We start from the raw sequence: 20,705 nt of genomic DNA on the forward strand, positions 1-20,705 counted from the left end.
CTCCGTTGCCACACGTGGCACAATATATTGAACACTGGATTAGGCGACCTCTAGACCGCACTAACCGTAACAAACTAAGGGCGGAATGCCCTAGACCATGTGTGACCAAGAAAGTGGCCACTACCCCAGAAATAGACCCGGTCCTCCTTAAATACTTGACCCGGGCGGGGAAATATTCAAAAAAGGGGATCGAAAGATCTTTCAAACTGATCCAAGATCGCATACTAGATATGCTGGGACCGCTTACCAAAATTTTAAATTTATCTGAACAAGCAGCCGCGGCTGCCCAGCCAGTGGATCCCACACAATTGAGGGGTTGGGCCCAACGTGCGATTTGCATGCTGGGCAGTGCCAACACGGCGTGTTCAGTTGAACATCGCCGTTCTATACTGATGAAACTAGAACCCCAGCTCAGCCACTTAGCTGAAAATGAACCCGGCCCTTCCGCTGACGGTCTCCTCTTTGGAGAAGACCTAATTAAGAACATTAATAAAGTGGTCAGCTTGTTCTCCAGCCTGGATAAGGCGCAGACGTCATTAAAGAAAGCGGGCCAACCAACCAAGATTTTTGGCAAGGCCGGTAGAGGCAGAGGCCGATCTCCCGGCCGCTCAGCCCCTTATAGGCCCTATGTTAGAGCTGCGCACCAACAGTTTGCTCCCGCTCAACAGCAATATACTCTGCCCGTGGCCCAACCGGCCCCTTTCTTCCCCCCTCGAGGACGCCCCTGGAGGGGACGTGGAGGTTGCGGATTTCCTAGATCTCGGCCATCGATCGGTGAGTATATGTTCTCTTTCCATTCCACACACAGTAGTAGGGGGCAGACTGATGTATTTTACCCACGCCTGGTCCATGATTACGGCAGACGCGTGGGTCCTCAATACGGTAGCAGGATACCGGATAGAGTTCCAATCTCTTACTGTGCTGAATGTCATACCTCAATCCATTCGGTTTTCAGCGCAAAATATAGAACTCATAGACAACGAGCTTCAGGAGCTCTTATACAAACAGGGGGTTGTAGAAGTAGACCCCTTGTCACCCGGATTTATAAGCAACATCTTCTTGGTAAAGAAGAAGGATGGCGGCTATCGACCAGTGATAAATCTAAGAGATTTAAACCAACACGTATTATATTGTCACTTCAAGATGGAAGGTATCCATCTGCTGCGCGACCTTCTCTGGCCAGGAGACTGGTCGGTGAAGATAGACTTGAAGGACGCATATCTTACCATCCCCATTCACCAATCCTCCCAACCTTTCCTACGGTTTTGGGGGGGGGACCGAATGTGGCAGTTCACCTGCCTACCATTCGGATTATCATCGGCCCCTTGGTGTTTCACCAAGTTGCTGAAACCGGTAGTGGCGGCTCTCCGGAGCAGGGGCGTCCGGCTTATCATCTATCTGGACGACCTGCTGATCATGGCACGCTCCAGAACGCAAGCCCTGCTGCACAGCCAATGGGCGGTTTCCTTAATGGAGGACTTAGAATTCCTCATCAATCACAAGAAGTCTGTGCTGACTCCCTCGCAGAAGATGGAATTCCTAGGTTTCCTAGTGGATACCAAACGTGCCATCCTGCTGTTACCAAAAGCCAAATTAGCTCTGATTCGGAAGGAAATCAGAGCGACTTTGCGCAAGACCCGGGTATCCCTAAGGATGATTGCACGCATAGTAGGCCTATTATTGGACTCTATTCAAGCGATCTTCCCGGCTCCACTTTATTATCGGGCCCTTCAACGGCTCAAGACCCTCCATCTTCACCAGGGCCTCCGATATGCGGACGAGATTTGTCCGGAGGCTGTGGAGGAATTGCAGTGGTGGCTGCGTCACGCTGTCGAATGGAACGGCAGAACTATCTCCTGTCCGGACGTCATAATAGAGTCCGATGCGAGCCGACAAGGTTGGGGAGCTCGTTGCGGCCAGGATACTACAGGAGGGAGATGGTCCGCAGAGGAGTCTCTCCTCCACATCAATGCCCTAGAACTCTTGGCAGCGTTCTTCGCTATCAGGAGTTTTCTCCCTCTCACTGCCAATTGTTGCGTACTTTTACGCATGGACAATGTGGCTGCGGTTCAATATGTCAACCGCCTTGGGGGTACGAGGTCCAGAGTGCTGGCGGACATCGCGTCCGAGTTCTGGAACTTCTGTCTTTCCTGGGACATCGCTCCGGTTGCGGAATATCTTCCCGGTGTATCCAATATCGTGGCGGACTGGAATTCTCGTTATTTGAAGGATTCCAACGATTGGATGTTAGACCGTTCTATCTTCCAAACGTTGAGGGAGCTTTGGGGTCCATTACACACGGACCTCTTCGCATCCCGTCTCAATCGACAATTACCTCGCTTTTTCAGCTGGAGGCCGGATCCAGAAGCGTCTGCTGTCGATGCTTTCCGCCAGGTATGGTCCCGGGGAACACACTATGCATTTCCCCCATTCAATATGATTTCCAGGCTCCTTCTCCAGATACTGAGTCAGAAGGCGACGGTGGTGTTGATCACCCCTTGGTGGCCGAGACAACCGTGGTTTCCTCTCCTGTTGGGGATGACAATCGACTATCCTCGGTTGCTTCCTCAATCGCCTCTCCTTCTCACGAACTCGACCATGGGTCCTCACCCGTTGGTGTTGGAGGGCAACCTTCCACTCCTTGCGTGGTTGGTTTCGGGGTCCCGGACGCTGGTAGTGACCTTTCACAATCGGCTAGAGACCTCCTCGCCTTGGCCTGGGCCCCAGGGACTAGAACGGCATATAGATCAGCCTGAGCTTTGTGGGTTCGTTGGTGTGATCAACGGCAAATTGATGCCGTTCAAGCACCTGTGTCAGTGATTGTGAATTATTTGGCGGATTCTTTTGAATCTGGGAAATCCTATAGTTCTATTAACGTATACAGGTCCGCCATATCGGCATATCATTGCCCGGTGGACGCTTTACCAGTAGGCAAACATACTTTGGTATGTAGGCTCTTGCGGGGTGTTAAGTTCAAACGCCCTCCACGTCCTAGATACCAATCTACTTGGGATGTCTCCCGTGTGTTGGAATTATTTTCCTCTTGGGAGGATAATGTCGCTCTCTCTTTAAAATTTTTATCTCTCAAAATATCTACCCTTTTATGTTTAGTGTCCATAAAACGAGTGTCGGACATTAAGGCTTTAGATATTTCCAAGCGACAGTTTTCGCCGGAAGGGGTACGTTTTTCGGTGGTTCGCAGAACTAAGACAGGACTTCAATCCGTCTTTTACCCCTTTTTCCCAGACCACCCACGATTGTGTGTGGTACGCTGTCTACAAGAGTACGAGGCGAGGACCGCGTCTTTGCGATCGGAAGATCACAATCAATTATTGATATCTTATGTCAAACCGCATCTTCCGGTATCCTCGGCCACTTTGGCCAGGTGGGTGCGGTCAGCCATGGAGTTGGCTGGGATTGATATCTCTCTTTTTGGAGCCCACTCTTCCAAAGGGGCTATGGCCACCAAGGTGGTTACTTCAGGGGTTCGCTTGCGGACCTTTTGTTAGCTGCCGATTGGTCGTCTGAAACGACCTTTAGGCAGTTCTATTTTCGGCCCCAGGAACATGTTTCTGTGTCTGTTCGCATGTTTTCTGATTAAACTTGTTTAGCTTTAAACTTGCAAGATATGAGCCTCCTGTCTGATATATAAATCGGGATTTTCCTAGCTACCGTGATGGAAAATCTAGGTTATATGAAGACAGGAGGCGAGTATCTTCCCTCCCTTCCCAACCCTGTTACGATGTGTTTTTCGTTTCAGGATATTGAAGAGCGGAACCTGCATCTACGCAGCAGAGTATGAGAAGTCCCTGAGTGACAGCTGTTCTGTTTGTTCCTGTTGAAACACAGTTGCTGGGGGCCCAGTTGGCCCTGACGTCCAGTTCTGGAGATGGAGTTCGTTGCCGTCGGAGTGTATCCGGGGTATCAAGATGCCGTGCGCTGTTCCGAAGTTCGCACGAAAGAAAGAGGAGGTGGGAGTTGTAGTTTTAATGAAAATTTCTAATGTTAATGAAATAAATCCTCTGTAATTTTCTGCTATGGGCATTAAAAGAAAGGTTTAATGCAAGATACTCGCCTCCTGTCTTCATATAACCTAGATTTTCTGTCACGGTAGCTAGGAAAATCCCGATTTATATGGATATATAATTTAGACAGCAAGAACAAGAATTCTTAGGGCTTTCTGTATAGAAAAAGAAATACACTCTTATAAGAAACACACAGACTTGTACTTTGTTGTAGGATATAACTTTAGTTATCCTTTTACCTTCAGGGCTTGGCGCCTGGCCAAGTATTACAGCTGCAGGGAAGGTCTAAGTTGGATCCAGTACATAAGGAATAGTCCATACCTCCTAGGGCAGAAATACTTTTGTAATATGGTGGCATACTGAGGACACAAAATACAATTGATGGGACTCTGTTTTCTGCTCTACATGGTCTGTGTGGGGGCGAGACTGAAATTGGGAAAATCTGCAGCAAATCTGCCACATGTGCACATATCCTCTAAGGGCGTTATTATAAAGGATGATTAATGGCGGAATAGGCCAATAATTGCCCTGTGTAATAGGGCAAGTGATCAGCCAGCGAATGAGCAAACATTCATTTATCAGTTGATCGCACGCTTTTGGCATGTTTAAAAATGATTGTCATCCACACATCGCCCTGTGTAATATACATGGTCGACGAAAAAAATAAATCTGAATGATTCAGTGATCATTCGTGTGGCTCTGCCTGTCTGACACCACACCGTGTAATACGCTAAGTAAACGAATACATATCTAGGAGATTGCCATTCGTATCAGGTGAGGGTCGGACTATGTAACTGTTATCTGGGCCAAGGTGTCTGATCTAATGTCATCTGCATGTAAGAGAGTGAACGGCGTTGGCGCCTGCCCAGTCAGTAACCACTTCCTTCTATTGCCAAGGTTTTCCCATAAGATCTTTGGCTATTCTTGGGACCAGTGAAACTTCTCTCATATAATATTCACTAAAAGACAATGTGAGCAACTCATCCAACATGTAAGACACATTTGTGAATAATACGCAATTTATTCATGCGTTATAAACCAAACCTGAGCGCGGTAAAGTTATCATATAGTGAAATTTAAAAAAACACTGCCTTTCTTACCTCTCCAGCTTCCACCAAGTCAACCTTTATCACAAGAACTTACCAGCATAATGCTTAAAAAACTATCTATAGAATATAAAAAGTGTGGAAGAAAAATCCTACCGTCCAATGTATTGTATGTAAATAAATAATCAATGTTCCATCAGAAAAAGACAAGCATTTAACCGTGTTTTTGCCACATACACGCAAAGGGAATAGACAAGTCCCAGGTCGTTCCATCGATAATGCAGCCTATAAATCTGCATTAGTACCAAACTCCAAAGCATCTCTCTCCTTTGTGTAAGCGACAGAAACATTTTAAGTAAACATACATAACTTACATAAAATACTTAACATGTGTTTCTCTTGTGGCAGAACAGGTGAAAGAAAACAAAGGCATTAGGTGTATTCCACATACCGTAGTTGCATACTTGATGGTTCCTTTTACAAATACTCATGAACAGTATTGCTATGGAGAAGTGTAAGTGACTTGGCACAAGTGTAAGAAGTGATTGTCAGTAAATATTACAAACTGCTGCAGCTATAAAAAACATTACACATCCAACATCATTATTAGACATCATTCAGACACTGCAACATAAAAATATAACACAGAATGCTGGCTGGATCGTAACACACTCTCATACAATTGCATTATTACCAAGGAGGACATAACATAGAACACCCTCCATGGAACAGGTCAATAAAGTATACATAGAAATCCCAAATAAATGGTTACAATTCTTGCTAGAAAATGACAAACATTTTTCCAGCATGGAAGTGTTAAATAATACATACGAATCCCCATAAGACGCTATAGATTAGGGTATTGCAAAAGAGACAGTCAACCATTGTCATCACTGATATACTGTAGAATACATTGGCCTGCAACGACTTCATTTAGCACAAGTACTGGCAGCCATCTCCTTGGACACACCGAGTGTGGCTTAAAACAACCTGTTCTGTGATCCCAGAGACAGGAACATGCAAGAAACAGGTACAATTGTCTCCATGGAGGTTTCTGTACGTCTGCCATCAATCCAATGCCCACACATTGTGCTCTGTTCTCCGCGGTGTTTGAGGCACTTTCTGGCTAGCAAAGCTTGTATCAGTGATCTGGTGGTGAATCAATGACACCTCATCACACGGTCAGGATCTCAAACTCCTCCTCCTCAAACAGTTTATCGGTGGATTCAATAAGCTCTGTGGAGTAAGAGAAGAGTCTTTTTACTTGCAACCATTTAAAAAATGAGGGAAGCATTACTACACTTTTAACATCAACCTTTTAGATATATAGTCTGATGTGCTCTGATAAAAGTAAGAAAACAGACAACCCCTCTCCTCGTCCATGGCAGTGATCAAAGGATATTTGCACATTGGCTTTCTCAAAAAACACATTTGTGTTGACGAGAAACCATAGTCACATAGTGCAAGACTACTCCAGTGCCATTCAAAGAGGGAAACAGTTATGATACTCACAAAAGTAATCTGAAGACAACATACAGACTTTAAAGGGGTATTCCGGCTTTAAACATCTTATCCCCTATCCAAAGAACAGGGGAAAAGAAGTATGATCACAGGGGTATCGCTGCTAGGACCCCCACGATCTCTGTGCCGGCCGACACGCCCCTTCCCATAGGCATGAATGGAGGGGGCGTGACGTCACGAGGGGGCATGGCCGTAATGTCACATCTCAGAGGCAGCACCCGGCACAGAATGCCAGGGGCTGCACTGAGATTGCGAGGGTCCTAGCAGTGATACCCCTGTGATCATACATCTAATCCCCTGCCCTTTGGATAGGGGATAAGATGTATAAAGCCGGAATACCCCTTTAAGATTTTTGTGACATGCAGTATGTTTTCTTAGCATCATGTGTACTGTTTCATTTGTGAGTATAGATGTCTGTAGACAGCAGGAATTATTCAGCTATTCCAGTGTATAAGAAAAAAAGGATTGAACCTTCATCGGACCGGCAGAGCACATCAGACTATATCCCATCACATAAATTGGTGGCATATTATTAGGATACACCCTTACTTTCTCATAGGTGGGAGTCTGAGTGCTGAGAATAATGGTGTCACACTATCAGTTAGAGTTAGTAATGTATCCCCTTCATAGTTTTTCTCTGCAATGAGAAAGCAATAGGAAAACCCCCAAAAACACACAAAGAAAAACTATTAGGTGTCTGCTCAGCATATGTTTGGTAGAAGCATAGCCAGTATAGAAAATTGTTTCATTCCAAGCTAAGCAAAGTATGGATGTACAGCTCTAAGTTACTTCCACTGCCTGCGTTAATATAAAGAAATGATACTGAGAAGGAAGTGCACATGCTTGAGGCAGCGCAATACTATTGGAAACATTTCTGGGCAGAGATGCATCAGTTAAGCTCTGTGCCCAAAGATGTCCAACTCATCGCTAACATAAATGTTATGAGCTGTTAAGACAAACTTCTTCAGAGATGCTCCTCTGCTACCAGAAAGCTAGTTTCTTCCATGAAGAAATTGGCATCACTTTAATTTCAATACATCTACTTGGCACCATTCTAGAGACTATAGTTAACAAATAGAAATGTATTTGATGCTCTAAAGGGTTTTCACACAATAAATAAAAATACCGTATTTTTCGCCGTATAAGACGCACTTTTTCTTCCCCAAAACTGGGGGGGGGGGGAAAGTTGGTGCGTCTTATACGGCGAATACCTGCGGCCATCAACGGCCGGGACCCGCGGCTAATACAGGACATCACAGATCGCGGTGATGCCCTGTATTAACCCTTCAGATGCGGCGATCAAAGCTGACCGCCGAGTCTGAAGCGAAAATAACACTAACCCGGCTGTTCAGTCGGGCTGTTTGGGACCGCTGCGGTGAAATCGCAGCGTCCCGAACAGCTTACAGGACACCGGGAGGGACCTTACCTGCCTCCTCGGTGTCTGCTCCGTGCCGGGGTCCCCTGTATGGCCGACGCTCTCCTTTGACGTCATCACGTCGTTGCGCACGCCGTCCCGTCATCCAATAGGAGCGGCATGCGTAGCGACGTGATGACGGCGACGGAGAGCGTGGATCCCGGGGGAAGAAGACGTCCGGAGCGTCGGGGACACCACGGGGACGCGGCGACAGCGATGGAGCGACATCCAGGGCAGCGGTGACGGGTCCGGATCGGCGGGGACAGGTGAGTACTACCTCCTATCCAGTGGTCTTCAACCTGTGGACCTCCAGATGTTGCAAAACTACAACTCCCAGCATGCTCGGACAGCCAACGGCTGTCCGGGCATGCTGGGAGTTGTAGTTTTGCAACATCTGGAGGTCCGCAGGTTGAAGATCACTGTTGGGTGCAGAATCTTTTTTTTCTAGATTTTGCACCTTTAAAATAGGGTGCGTCTTATATGCCGGTGCGTCCTCTAGGGTGAAAAATACGGTAACTGATCTTTTTGGTATTTGATAGAAGAATACCAATGTGACCTGACTAACCTGCGCCTGTCGTGGAGACCTCTGGCTTGGTCGGCGGTATAAATGGAGGCCAGTGGGGTGGGTGCTTTGGTGCAAGCTCAAACATCCGTAAACTTTGCTTCTTTAATATTTCCTAAAGAAAGATAAACACATCTATTAATTATAGAGGTAATTATATGAGTTTTATCATCTAAGACTACCCCTTATGAGCATAGACAGACCCAATGCACATAGGTGATTTGGCCAGGGGGAGGTGAAATTTGTTGCTTATTTTTATAACAGTGGCCTCTAAAGTCTTAGGGCCCATTCAAACGGCAGAATTTCCGAGCAAAATCCAGTGGAAAATTTAGATGCAGTAGCCTCCCATTATTTTTATTATGGGATTCTGCAGCATCATGCACACAGCAGAAGTTTTGGACCAACATGTAATCCACTTAGGCATGCATTGTTGTCAATGAAGACGGTGCATGTCCGAGCACAGACTGAGGGAGTCGGTGCCTGCTGCACACGGAATGTCTGAATATTCCGCTGTGTGAATGGGCCCATAGGGTGCTCTTACACAGTGCACTTTTACTGCAGTTTTGCTATGCTATTCTGAAGCCAAAACTAGGTATGGATGATAATGAATTGAAAAAAATCGAAAGAACAGATTCATCGCCCAGTGCTACGCCATTTTATGCTAGGGACGTTAGGGACCCACTCTAAATAGGTGGCCTTGACGTGGCGAGTGGGCTTTGTACTTTTTGATCAAAACGTATATACTAACAACCTGTTAGTTTTTGAAATTATGCTGAGAAGCAATTAGATCATTGTGCAAGATTGTAGATGTGCGACCATGTCTGTCTTCTACCTGAATTCACATTGTGTTTTCTATCCACTTTTTTTTTGTTTGAACATGTGTCTGCACTCTTCCCCACCCCCTCAGCCCAACCCTATATAAGTAGTAGTTAGCTACACATGGGCCATTTCTTTCCTAGCAGCCTCCCAGTCTAACTGGGAGAGCATGGTAAGTGAGCTGTAGCATCCTGTTCACACTGGTGTGGTGCTGTGTGGCATCTGTTGCTGCCGTGGCGCCGTGTCTGCGGGGAGGTGCGACCCATGGACTGGTTTGAGTGGCATTGGGGCCGCTCTGCCAGTGGGTCGTTCCCCCTGTGGGCATTGGTGTCGCGGCGGTGGTGGTCGCCGCCCAGTGCTACACCATTTTATGCTAGGGACGTTAGGGACCCACTCTAAATAGGTAGCCTTGACGTGGCGAGTGGGCTTTGTACTTTTTGATCAAAACGTATATACTAACAACCTGTTAGTTTTTGAAATTATGCTGAGAAGCAATTAGATCATTGTGCAAGATTGTAGATGTGCACCATGCCTGTCTTCTACCTGAATTCAGATTCATCTTCTACTCTTTGAATCCACTACTGGTGTGGAATGGATTATATAAACATAGTAGCTTTCTTGTAGAAACAACACCATGCTTGTCTTCAGTTTGTGTGTGGCATTGGAACTCCATTCCATTGAAATGAATGGTCCAGCGTTGTAATGCCACACATAACTGAGGAGAGGTCTGTCACCTTTTCTGGAAGAACGCTCAATACTGGATAACCCCTTTAAAAAAAGATCATCTGATTTAAAAAAAAAGGCTGCTAAAGAGGTACTCCGGTGGAAAACATTTTTTTTTCTACTCAGTTGGTGCCAGAAAGATAGATTTGTAAATTACTTCTATTTAATTCTTCCAGTACTTATCAGTTGCTGTATACTACAGAGGAAGTTGAGTTGTTCTTTTCTGTCTGACCACAAGTGCTCTCTGCTGACACCTCTGTCCATGTCAGGAACTGTCCAGAGCAAGAGAGGTTTGCTATGGGGATTTGTTCCTGCAATACACTGTTAAAAAAAAAAACTTTTGAAATGTCCTAAACTTTTGGCATGTCCTAAATGTTTTGCTCGGTTGAGGTCTTCGTGCAGAAACCCTCTCCAATTGGTAGATACAGCTGGGAGATCCCCAGCTTCCCTTCACAACTTACTTCTTACTTTTCTATTTTACTAGAGGAGACAGTCTTCATTTTAAGTTCATGGTAAAACAGAGATTGTAGCAATGGGACTTGGACTTATCAAGACTTTTGACATGAAAGGGTCCTAATAGCAAAAAAGCCTTATTGTATTGTAAAGGATAACAAATACAGTTGCATAATACATGAACACAACATCAGTCTAAACCAGTGATCTCCAACCTGTGGACCTCCAGATGTTGAAACACTACAACTCCCAGCATGCCCGGACAGCCGTTGGCTGTCCGGGCATGCTGGGAGTTGTAGTTTTGCAACATCTGGAGGTCCGCAGGTTGGAGGCCACTGGTCTAAACTATGTAAAAGTCCTATTGCTAAGAGTGTTCTTTGTCTGATGTCAGCACATTTCAGTCATTATTTTTTATGATGATATTTAAGCCCTAAAACATATACTTGCTTACCTTCTCTACAGTAATACACCAATTATTAAAATCTTCTTCTTCTTTGCAAAAAAAACCCTACAAAATATAGTAAAAATAAAGCTAAATACATTACAAGTAAATTACATCATAGATACTAAATCAAACAAGTTCATTCTGTATTTTTCTGGTGTACAGATGTTAAAGTTTTATTTCATTCAGAATTACTTTCCTTTTTTAGGAGAATCATTTGGGGAGGAGAACTACAGGGTTGCGATCACTGATGCTATGCTGTCTGATTTATCACAGATCTGTGACTAGAGATTAAATAAGTCTTTTAATAAGGGTATTCCTAGATCATTTTATTTCCATGAAGCATTGGTTGGCCTCAATTTACTTACTAATGCCACAGAGGGGTCCAGATTCAGAATCTTCATCCTATTAGGATTTTTTTGGCAGTGGTAAGTTTCATCCTGCACAGTGCCGGCCTCTTCTGTATCCACAAAAGTCTGTGTTGTGTGGGGGTCCAAGTAAATGAGCTCATCCCCTTTACAAAAGAAAACACCAAAAACCTATAAAGAGCATGTATAAATTGTATACACGGTTACACAGCTTTTAATGAGGCACTAAAATTGCCTATGCTCTGGAAAAACCCACCATAAGCTCTTTCAGGTCAGACCCATCAGCATCTTACCTGAAAAGCCTATGAAATAATAGGCATTATTTGGTTTTCCACCTAATGCTCCTAGTGACTGGGGCATTTTAAAACATTCCTGCAAAGAGAAGACAGAGGTAATGTCACTTATTGTCCATCAGTATAACTTTGGCTGCATACAAGATAGCCTTTGAAAGCCAACATCATGTTCACTGCAAACATACATACTCAGTTCAAAAATACACAAACATACATACTCAGTTCAAAAATACACAAACATACATGCTCAGTTCAAAAATACACAAACATACATACTCAGTTTAAACATACACAAACATACATAGTCAGTTTAAACATACACAAACATACATAGTCAGTTTAAACATAAACATACATGCTCAGTACAAACATACATACTCAGTTTAAACATACACAAACATACAGTCAGTTTAAACATACACAAACATATATAGTCAGTTTAAACATATACACACATACATACTCAGTTTAAACATACACAAACATACATGCTCAGTACAAACATACATGCTCAGTTTAAACATACAGAAACATACATGCTCAGTTTAAACATACACACACATACATACTCAGTTTAAACATACACACACATACATACTCAGTTTAAACATACACACACATACATACTCAGTTTAAACATACACACACATACATACTCAGTTTAAACATACACAAACATACATGCTCAGTTTAAACATACACAAACATACATGCTCAGTTTAAACATACACAAACTTACATAGTCAGTTTAAACATACACAAACATACATGCTGAGTTAAAAATAAGATTTGTTTCCTAAGTGTATGGCTGGCTTACATCTTGAGGATAGTATAATATCTCAAGTCAGTAGGGTAAGCACCATATCGATCATGTAAAATTATTGGAAATGAGCATTCCTAAAAGGTTCCTTTACCTAAACAATCGGGGAGATTTATGAGAACCTGTGTAGAGTAAAAGTCAACCAGTTGCACATAGCAACCAATCAGATTGTTTCTTTAATTTATAATGCCTCTGAAAAAATTAAGAAGCAATGCTATGTGCAACTGGTCAACTTTTGCTCTACACAGATTTTGATAAATCCTCCCCAATATATGTTAGAGACGTGTTACATTTTTGCTATTCCATAAATGCCAATTTTATATTTCGGACATGCAAAGTAGCTCTCCTCTAGAAGGAGCACTGTACTAGTGTATATATCGGCATGATGACCCCGCTCCAAGCAGGAGGAGAGCCGGGGCGCCGTGCAGTAGATCGCAGGGGTCCCAGTGGTCGGACCCCCGTGATCAGACACTTATCAGATTAGTAGTAAAGGAGGTCCCGGCACTCACCAAAGCTTGAAGCAAATAGTATTTATTGCATATCCTCAAGACAGGACGCGTTTCGACGTTTCGAAAAGCGTCCTGTCTTGAGGATATGCAATAAATACTATTTGCTTGAAGCTTTGGTGAGTGCCGGGATCTCCTTTACTACTATGCATTAACACTCCACGAGCACCACCAATCGCAGCTGTGCCGACCATACTCTTTCCACTTATCAGATTAGGACCTACAAGCAGCTTCCTCAATATCAGCATGTTTACAGTGAATCCCAATAGTGGGACCCCCAAAAATAAACTTTTTACTTATCCAACTCTGGAAAACAATGTACTGTGAGCAAACTTACCTTAAAATCATCAATATAAACAGGATTAATGTGGTTAATTCCTAGGCGCAGTGGTACAACTAGCAGCAACGGCCTCCACACAGAACACTGCTCCGATGTGTCTCTACCTCTGCTCCAAGCACTTTGGTGTGTGTAAGATTCGCTCTGCATTGTGCTCCAGGTGTGAGGGTGATATCGGCACATTTTCCCTACATTAATGATACAACCAACTTAAAGAGGTACTCCGCTGCTCAGTGTTTGGAACAAACTGTTCCGAACGCTGGAGCTGGCACCGGGAGCTCGTGACATCCTAGCCCCGTCCCCTCATGTTGTCACGCCTTGCCCCCTCAATGCAAGTCTATGGGAGGGGGCGTGACAGCCACCACGCCCCCTCCCATAGACTTGCATTGAGGGGGCGGGGCGTGATGGCATGAGGGGCGGGGCTATGACGTCACAAGCTCCCGACACCAGCGTTTCTAACAGTTTGCTCCAAATGCTAAGCAGCGGAGTACCCCTTAATACAATAATACAATGGGAAGCTGAGTGATAACATGCTAATTACAATATCCATACACATTATTATAAGGGGGCCTGTCATTTCTCTTGACCAGTCAGTTTTAGTAAGTACTTGTATTCCTCAAAAAAATGTTTTTAAGAACTCCAAAAAAAATAAAAAAAATTGTAAATTGCCAAGTATGTTATTAGCCATATTAGACTGGCAGCAGTGGTTGAACAATATCAGACAGTATAGGGACACACCCCAATGAGTAACACCCATTCATTCTATTCATTCATACACTTTTAATAAGGTTAACAGATGAACAGCACAATGTGGAGTTCTGAGAAACACTGCTTCAGAACTGTTCTATTGTGGGAAAGACATGTATTTACTAAAGCAGACAGGTTAGGAGAGGCTACAAGTCCTTTTTATAGATTGCTTTATCAAGGTTTCTCAAAGGGTTTACATTACATAAAAGTAAAATGTCCTTCTGTCCATCTATTATTTTGCAAACCAATCTATTAAAGAAAAAAAAAACATTTAGATTTCGCATTTTTGTGCACATTTTCATGCAGATTTGGCACTTTAGATCTTTAGTGCAATTTATATAAACTAAAAAAATAAAATATCAGCAGGGTTTTCACAGCAAAATCACCAACAACATTTTATTGCGGGATTGCTGCAGCTTTTGACTTCCTTCCTGACCCTAAAGGGGTTATCCAGTGAAAAACTATTTTTTTCATATCAACTGACTCCAGAAAGTTAAATAGATTTGTAAATGACTTCTATTAAAAAATCATAATCCTACCAGTACTTATCAGCTGCTGAATTTGAGTTGTTCCTTTCTGTCAGTGCTCTCTGCTGACATCTGTCCGTTTCAGGAACTGCCTAGAGCAGGAGATGTTTTCTATGGGGATTTGCTCCTACTCTGGACAGAAGTGTCAGTAGAGAGCACTGTTGTCAGAAAGAAAACTCAGCTTCAGCAGGTGATAAGTACTGGTAGGATTAAACATTTTTTAATAGAAGTAATTTACAAGTCTGTTTAACTTTCTGGAGCCAGTTGATAGGGAAAAACAATGTTTTTCACTGGAATACCCCTTTAAGTTCAGTGTACAGCTGTGGCCAAAAGACCGACAAATTTTCATTTGATGTTTCAATTTGTATAGTGGCAATTTTCATCTACGGGTTTTTCCGTTTTTGCACTTTCGTATTTTCCTCCTCAACTTTTAAAAATCATAACCCTTTCAATTTTGCTCCTAAAAATCCATATGATGGCTTATTTTTTGCGCCACCAATTCTACTTTGCAGTGACATCAGTCATTTTACCCAAAAATCTACGGCGAAATGGAAAAAAAAAAATAATTGTGCGACGAAATTGAAGAAAAAACGCCTTTTTTTTAACTTTTGGGGGCTTCCATTTCAACGCAGTATATTTTTCGGTACAAATGACACCTTATTATTCTGTAGGTCCATATGGTTAAAATGATACCCTACTTATATAGGTTTGATTTTGTCGTACTTCTGGAAAAAATCATAACTACATGCACGGAAATCTATACGTTCAAAATTGTCATCTTCTGACCCCTATAACTTTTTTATTTTTCTGCGTATGGGGCGGTATGAGGGCTTATTTTTTGCGCCGTGATCTGACGTTTTTAGCGTACGCCATTGACCATGCGGTTTAATTAATGATATATTTTTACAGTTCGGACAATTACGCACGCAGCGATACCACATATGTTTATATTTATTTTTATTTACATGGTGGGTTTTTTTTATGGGAAAAGAGGGGTGATTTGAACATTTATTAGGGAAGGGGTTAAATCACATTTATAAACTTTTTTTTTACACTTTTTTTTTTGCAGTGTTATAGCTCCCATAGGGACCTATAACACTGCACACACTGATTGCCAGCACTGTTCACTGCAAAGCCATAGCTTTGCAATGATCAGCGTTATCGGCGGTCGATTGCTCAAGCCTGAATCTCAGGCTTGGAGCAATCAATTGCCGAGGGGACATGCCGGAGGCAGGTAAGAGGACCTCCGCTCATGTCCCTGCTGATCGGGACACCGCATTTTCACTGCGGTAGTCCCGATCAGCCCCGCTGAGCAGTCGGGAAGGTTTTACTTTCGCATTAGACGCGGCATTCAACTTTGAACGCCGCGTCTAAGGGGTTAATAGCTATTAGCCCCGGGTCCCGGCATGACCCACGTGACCCCGCGTTATATCGCGGGAGTCGGCCAAGGACGTAAATATACGTCCTTGGTCGTTAAGGGGTTAAACAAACTTTGCATAGATCAATAGTGAATACCATAATAGAAATTTTGTAATAAATCTTAATATACAAAAATGCTTCTCTCTCTTGTTATCAAACTTTTTCCCTCTCCCCACCGCTCCTGCTGCTCAAATCTTTTCTGAAAATCAGCTTGGCTTAGCCCAGTGTCTGCAAGACAAGCAATACAAGTCTATGGAAGGGGGAGGCTCCGCCCACCAGCTCTGGGAGAGATAAAGCCTGCAGAGCAAGGGCTCAAAGCATTACACTGCCACTCAGCCTATCGTCAGCCAAGGTGGGACATTGCTGCGGCCAGAGATTAGCTGAGCCACCATCTGAGGCATCGACACCGGGCAACCAGGAAGAAGACAGCCGCAGAAGACTGAAGCAGTGATACCAGGACACAGAGGGAGTGGCTGCAGGCGAGTGATGTTTGATGTTTTATATTCTGGCAGCCCAGGCCTAATAGCAGAAAATAGTTCTGCATGAGATATCTCCTTCAGAGAAGGTGGGGGGTGTCTCTGATCTGCTCCATAACAGCAGACATAAGGGTATGATTGCCAGCTGCACCCCAATATCACTGCAGTGGGGCAAGAGATTAAACGTGTGTTATTACTCATATTTCTTTTGGTTTTCATAGTCTATTTTTTCCTTTCTGTCTGCAATGTTATTCATCTAAAAACACCCTCTGAAGACACTTATTATGGAGGTTGTCCTGACCTTGTAAGCCCTTATTGTTTATTGATTAGAATTTTCAGACAAATATACGGGTTCCAATGAGAGGAGATTGTAACTTACTTATATCTTCAATGACCACAGTGTTATCCATTGAAACATACACAGCCAAGGAATTCCACTCATCAAACAGAGCGAGTTTCCTGTGAGCATGGGGAAAACAGATAAGCTTCTCAATCAATGTTACATTATGTGATGGACGGTGTAAGGAACGCTTTACTTACTTCAAAACCTGAGCCACAGTATTTGGTCCAAACCATTCTCCTATAGACTTTCCTTCTCCAACTCCCATCTGTGCTGATTTGATACCCCCAAATAAAGCAGAAGAACAACATTATATTTGATCTGCTAATCATTTTATTAATGGCATAAGTTACATACAATGTAGAGAACATTCACCTCCTCACTTTTCCTGCAGAGGCACCTACAGAGAAATCTACAACTATATGCGGATATTTGAATGAATGGCTGTCAACGTAATATACACAGAACACGTCTTATCTGTTTTATTTCTTATTGTAGATTATTGTTCTGTTTTATCGGATTATGGTTATGAGGGCAGCCATCTTGCCTGAGCTGCTTGACAGCTTTTACAGATAGGCTTTACAGCAAGTCCCATGTACATAGGAAATAATAGATTAGAGCTTAGTGATTTCTATTGGAGAATTCTGAAAGCATGACATTGTGCAGGAAGAGGGTGGAGGGGGGTTCTGACCATCACCTATCTATATTGTAATCCTACCTGTAATGATTATAAGGAGGCTGCTGAAAAGTAACCTCTACAGACAAGGAAGAGCCTTTATTAAGAGAATTATTACGCTGATGCCACATTCACATGGCGGAATGTCCAATTTCCGAGCCAATCCGGCAGAAAATGTTGCCACATGAAAGGGGCCTCAGATTGAAAACCTCCTTTTAAAAGAGGAACAGTGCACTCACCAGGACTTGAGAAATTCTTTATTGGTACTCAATCCATATATATGGTACAGAGAAGGACTTTGAAGCCGGGCAGCTTAAATGGAGTTTTTTGCTGTCTCTGGACAACATTTATGGATTGAATAGCAATAAAGATTTCTCCACGACAACTCCTGGTGAATGCACTTTCTGCTGAGTTAAACGTGCCTGCACCCCATGGACAAGGGAAGGTCTTTTCATTCAGTAGTTCGATTTCATTGTCAGTGACTAGTCACAGTGCCGTTGACGCCTCTGATTTATTTTAAAAAAAATGTAGCCCATATAATAAGGATACCATCAAAAGGGATTTTCCCATTCTGTAAAAATTATCCCCTGACTATCCTGGGAGGCCCGATCACCCCAGCAACCTCGACATCCAAGTTTCCAATAAAATGGAGTTCCGGGATGCACAAGCATGTCGCCATTCCATTTATTACCCATGGGAGCCGTGAAAACATTCTAACGGGAGATACTTTACACAGCTCAACTAATGCCAGTGCAGGGCCACACAAATGATCACTCGTGCTGCACAGTTCTAGTTGGTAAATAAGTGCTGGCTCACTAGTCAGTTGATCGCTGGATCTTTTATACAGGCAACAAATGTCCTATTTGGCTAATAACCCCTAGTGCTAGGGTAGGGTTACACGGGACCACATCCGCAGCATATTTGATGCTGCGGATGCCCTGCTGGCAGTCAGTGTTACGGCAGAGCGAGCTCCCTTCTGCCATATTCTGTGTGTCTGCTCATATCTGCGGATTTCCCGCCCGCAGTAACCAGCTGAAACACAGAGCTACGGCAGCAGGGAGCTCGCTCTGCCGTAACACTGTGACTGCCAGCAGGGCATCCGCAGCGTCAAATATGCTGCGGATGCGCTCCCGTGTAACCCTACCATAAAAGGCCCTTTACATATGGCAAGCATGTCACTATAGCGGCAGCAGAAAGTTTCAGTTATTTAGTCTGACACTGGTTCCTGTTATGTGGCCGACTTATTGAGGAAACATTCTGTTGCTTAAAATGTTTGAATGGTACCGCTAAGGCCACCACACCTTTTACATTAAAGGGAATATGTGATCAAAAAATGATCTATTGCTATTTTAAAAAATGTTGAATTTTTTTTCCAATTTTCCATATTACTATCTATTTAATAAAAACATTGCCTAATAATAGGTTGATACTTTCTGTTCTGTGGAGAAAACTTTTCAGGTAGTCTCTTCTTTTTATCACAGGTAGGATTACAGTGAATGGTGACACTAGTATATAGTTAAGATGGGACCATGCTAACGGGGCCACAAGCAATAGGCTCCATTTAGTGGCCGTGCCTGGTTCCAGTTGAAATAAGCGGAAGTTGGGCTGCAGTAGGCTCAGCCAATATGCAGTAAAAACTGCATTCAGTCCCATTCACAGATCTGTAAGACAACCTTTTTTAAGCAAAAAAACTAAAGCTAAAAACTGTGTTTAGGAGGGGATCTGAGAGTAATAGAATATTGCTGCATTGATGGCATTTGTTGTCATCTGCAAGCACAACAAAAGGGGCCTAATAAACTGAAGGACTAAGGAGTCAATATATATTGCCCCATATTCTACTTGGTGGGTCAAGCACAGTCTGAAGAGGGGGTATGGTGAGGGAGAATAGAGAACAAGGGAGGCAAGTAGGATCGCCAGACCACCAGGGGTAAAATGTTTAAACCTCCCTAGAGCTGCTGTCCACCTGCTGTTTATTTTTAACTTGTTATCCAAGTTTTGGAGCCTTATGTCCATAAAATGCAGTATTCTGATAAAGAATATACTACAATGGTAAAATATTTGCTCTAAACAGACCGATTTTGTATAAACCGTAACAGTAATTCCCCATAAATTCCATCATTGAATGGATTGTCCTTACCCATTTGATGAATAGAATAACAACTATTTTTTCTGTCCAGAAAACATTGTAGGATTTGGTAATATTCTTCTGGCTGTTTTTTATGCTTCTCCCATCTCCAATCTAAATAAAAGTAGTAAGTACCTGTTAAAGACTTCATAAATAAATATATTAGTTTTTTTTGTAGAATTATATGAAATGGATCCTACATTAAGGAACACTATATGTTCACACTATATACTGGAGTCATAACAATATGTGAGAAAAGAAGATAATGCACTCACCGCAGGTCACGATGCAATTATTCAAGCTGTATTTCCAGGAGAATACAAGAAGCTTCAGAAGGCAGGACAGGTACACAGGGAGCTTGGGTGACATAGGTTAGGGGGGGGGGGGCAACTAGTTTTGCGCTCAAGGGCGCTTCCTCTGGCCCGTACGGGTCAAAGGAAGAGTCCTTGAGCGCGAAACTAGTTGCCACCCCTCCGTCACGCCCTAGCCTCACCTGTAACACCCAAGCTCCCTGTGTACCTGTCCTGTCTTCTGAAGCTTCTTTTTTCTCCTGGAAATAAAGCTTGAATAATTGCATCGTGACCTTCGGTGAGTGCATTATCTTCTTTTCATATTGTTGTGAATACTTACCTGTGGATTTCCTTGATAAGCGCACCTCCGCCTCCCATGCATATTACATCAGGACTGATACTCGTTGTTTGCTACCATTCTTCCAGTGTTATACTCTCACATATATTGCATTAGCGGTGCCAGACTCTGTGCTTTCTACTTTTATGCTGTATATATAATGGAGTCCACTACTTAATATAAAGGGCATGTTAAGCTGTAGATCCAAACAGGCACTTACTACGGTGACAAAAAAGTGAAATTCAGTGTACATAGGATTTATCTATTATTTAAGATTAGTCTGAAATATTGCCCCTACACTTTTACTACAAGGTTGTCCTGCAAAAAACTAACAAACAAACAAAAAGTACAGTATATGAACCTGGAAACATTTTTCTCCATACAGTTTAGGGCTGCACAATATATCACAAAAGCAATGAAATCGTGATTTTTGCTTTTTGCA

General features: G+C 43.1%; 1 protein-coding gene across 3 annotated transcripts in view; it reads right to left on the bottom strand.

Annotated features, from left to right (window-relative positions):
- Window positions 1-4,136: 4,136 nt before the first annotated feature.
- The window catches only part of ATG4A (autophagy related 4A cysteine peptidase), a 29,203-nt gene continuing 12,634 nt past the window's right edge, over window positions 4,137-20,705 (bottom strand). For 2 of the 3 annotated variants that reach the window (XM_056538558.1, XM_056538557.1), the window contains exons 5-13: window positions 19,649-19,750; window positions 17,036-17,108; window positions 16,875-16,954; window positions 13,327-13,514; window positions 11,664-11,742; window positions 11,371-11,516; window positions 11,012-11,068; window positions 8,572-8,683; window positions 4,137-6,307 (exon numbers count right to left, since the gene is read on the bottom strand). In XM_056538558.1, coding sequence (XP_056394533.1) covers window positions 6,246-6,307; window positions 8,572-8,683; window positions 11,012-11,068; window positions 11,371-11,516; window positions 11,664-11,742; window positions 13,327-13,514; window positions 16,875-16,954; window positions 17,036-17,108; window positions 19,649-19,750 — 899 coding nt within the window. In that variant the 3' untranslated portion in view covers window positions 4,137-6,245. Of the gene's footprint in view, window positions 6,308-8,571; window positions 8,684-11,011; window positions 11,069-11,114; window positions 11,287-11,370; window positions 11,517-11,663; window positions 11,743-13,326; window positions 13,515-16,874; window positions 16,955-17,035; window positions 17,109-19,648; window positions 19,751-20,705 lie in introns of those variants that run through there. The other variant, XM_056538559.1, reaches the window with a different exon arrangement.

This window comes from Hyla sarda, chromosome 9 (genome assembly GCF_029499605.1).
Source record: "Hyla sarda isolate aHylSar1 chromosome 9, aHylSar1.hap1, whole genome shotgun sequence".
Taxonomy (NCBI): domain Eukaryota; kingdom Metazoa; phylum Chordata; class Amphibia; order Anura; family Hylidae; genus Hyla; species Hyla sarda.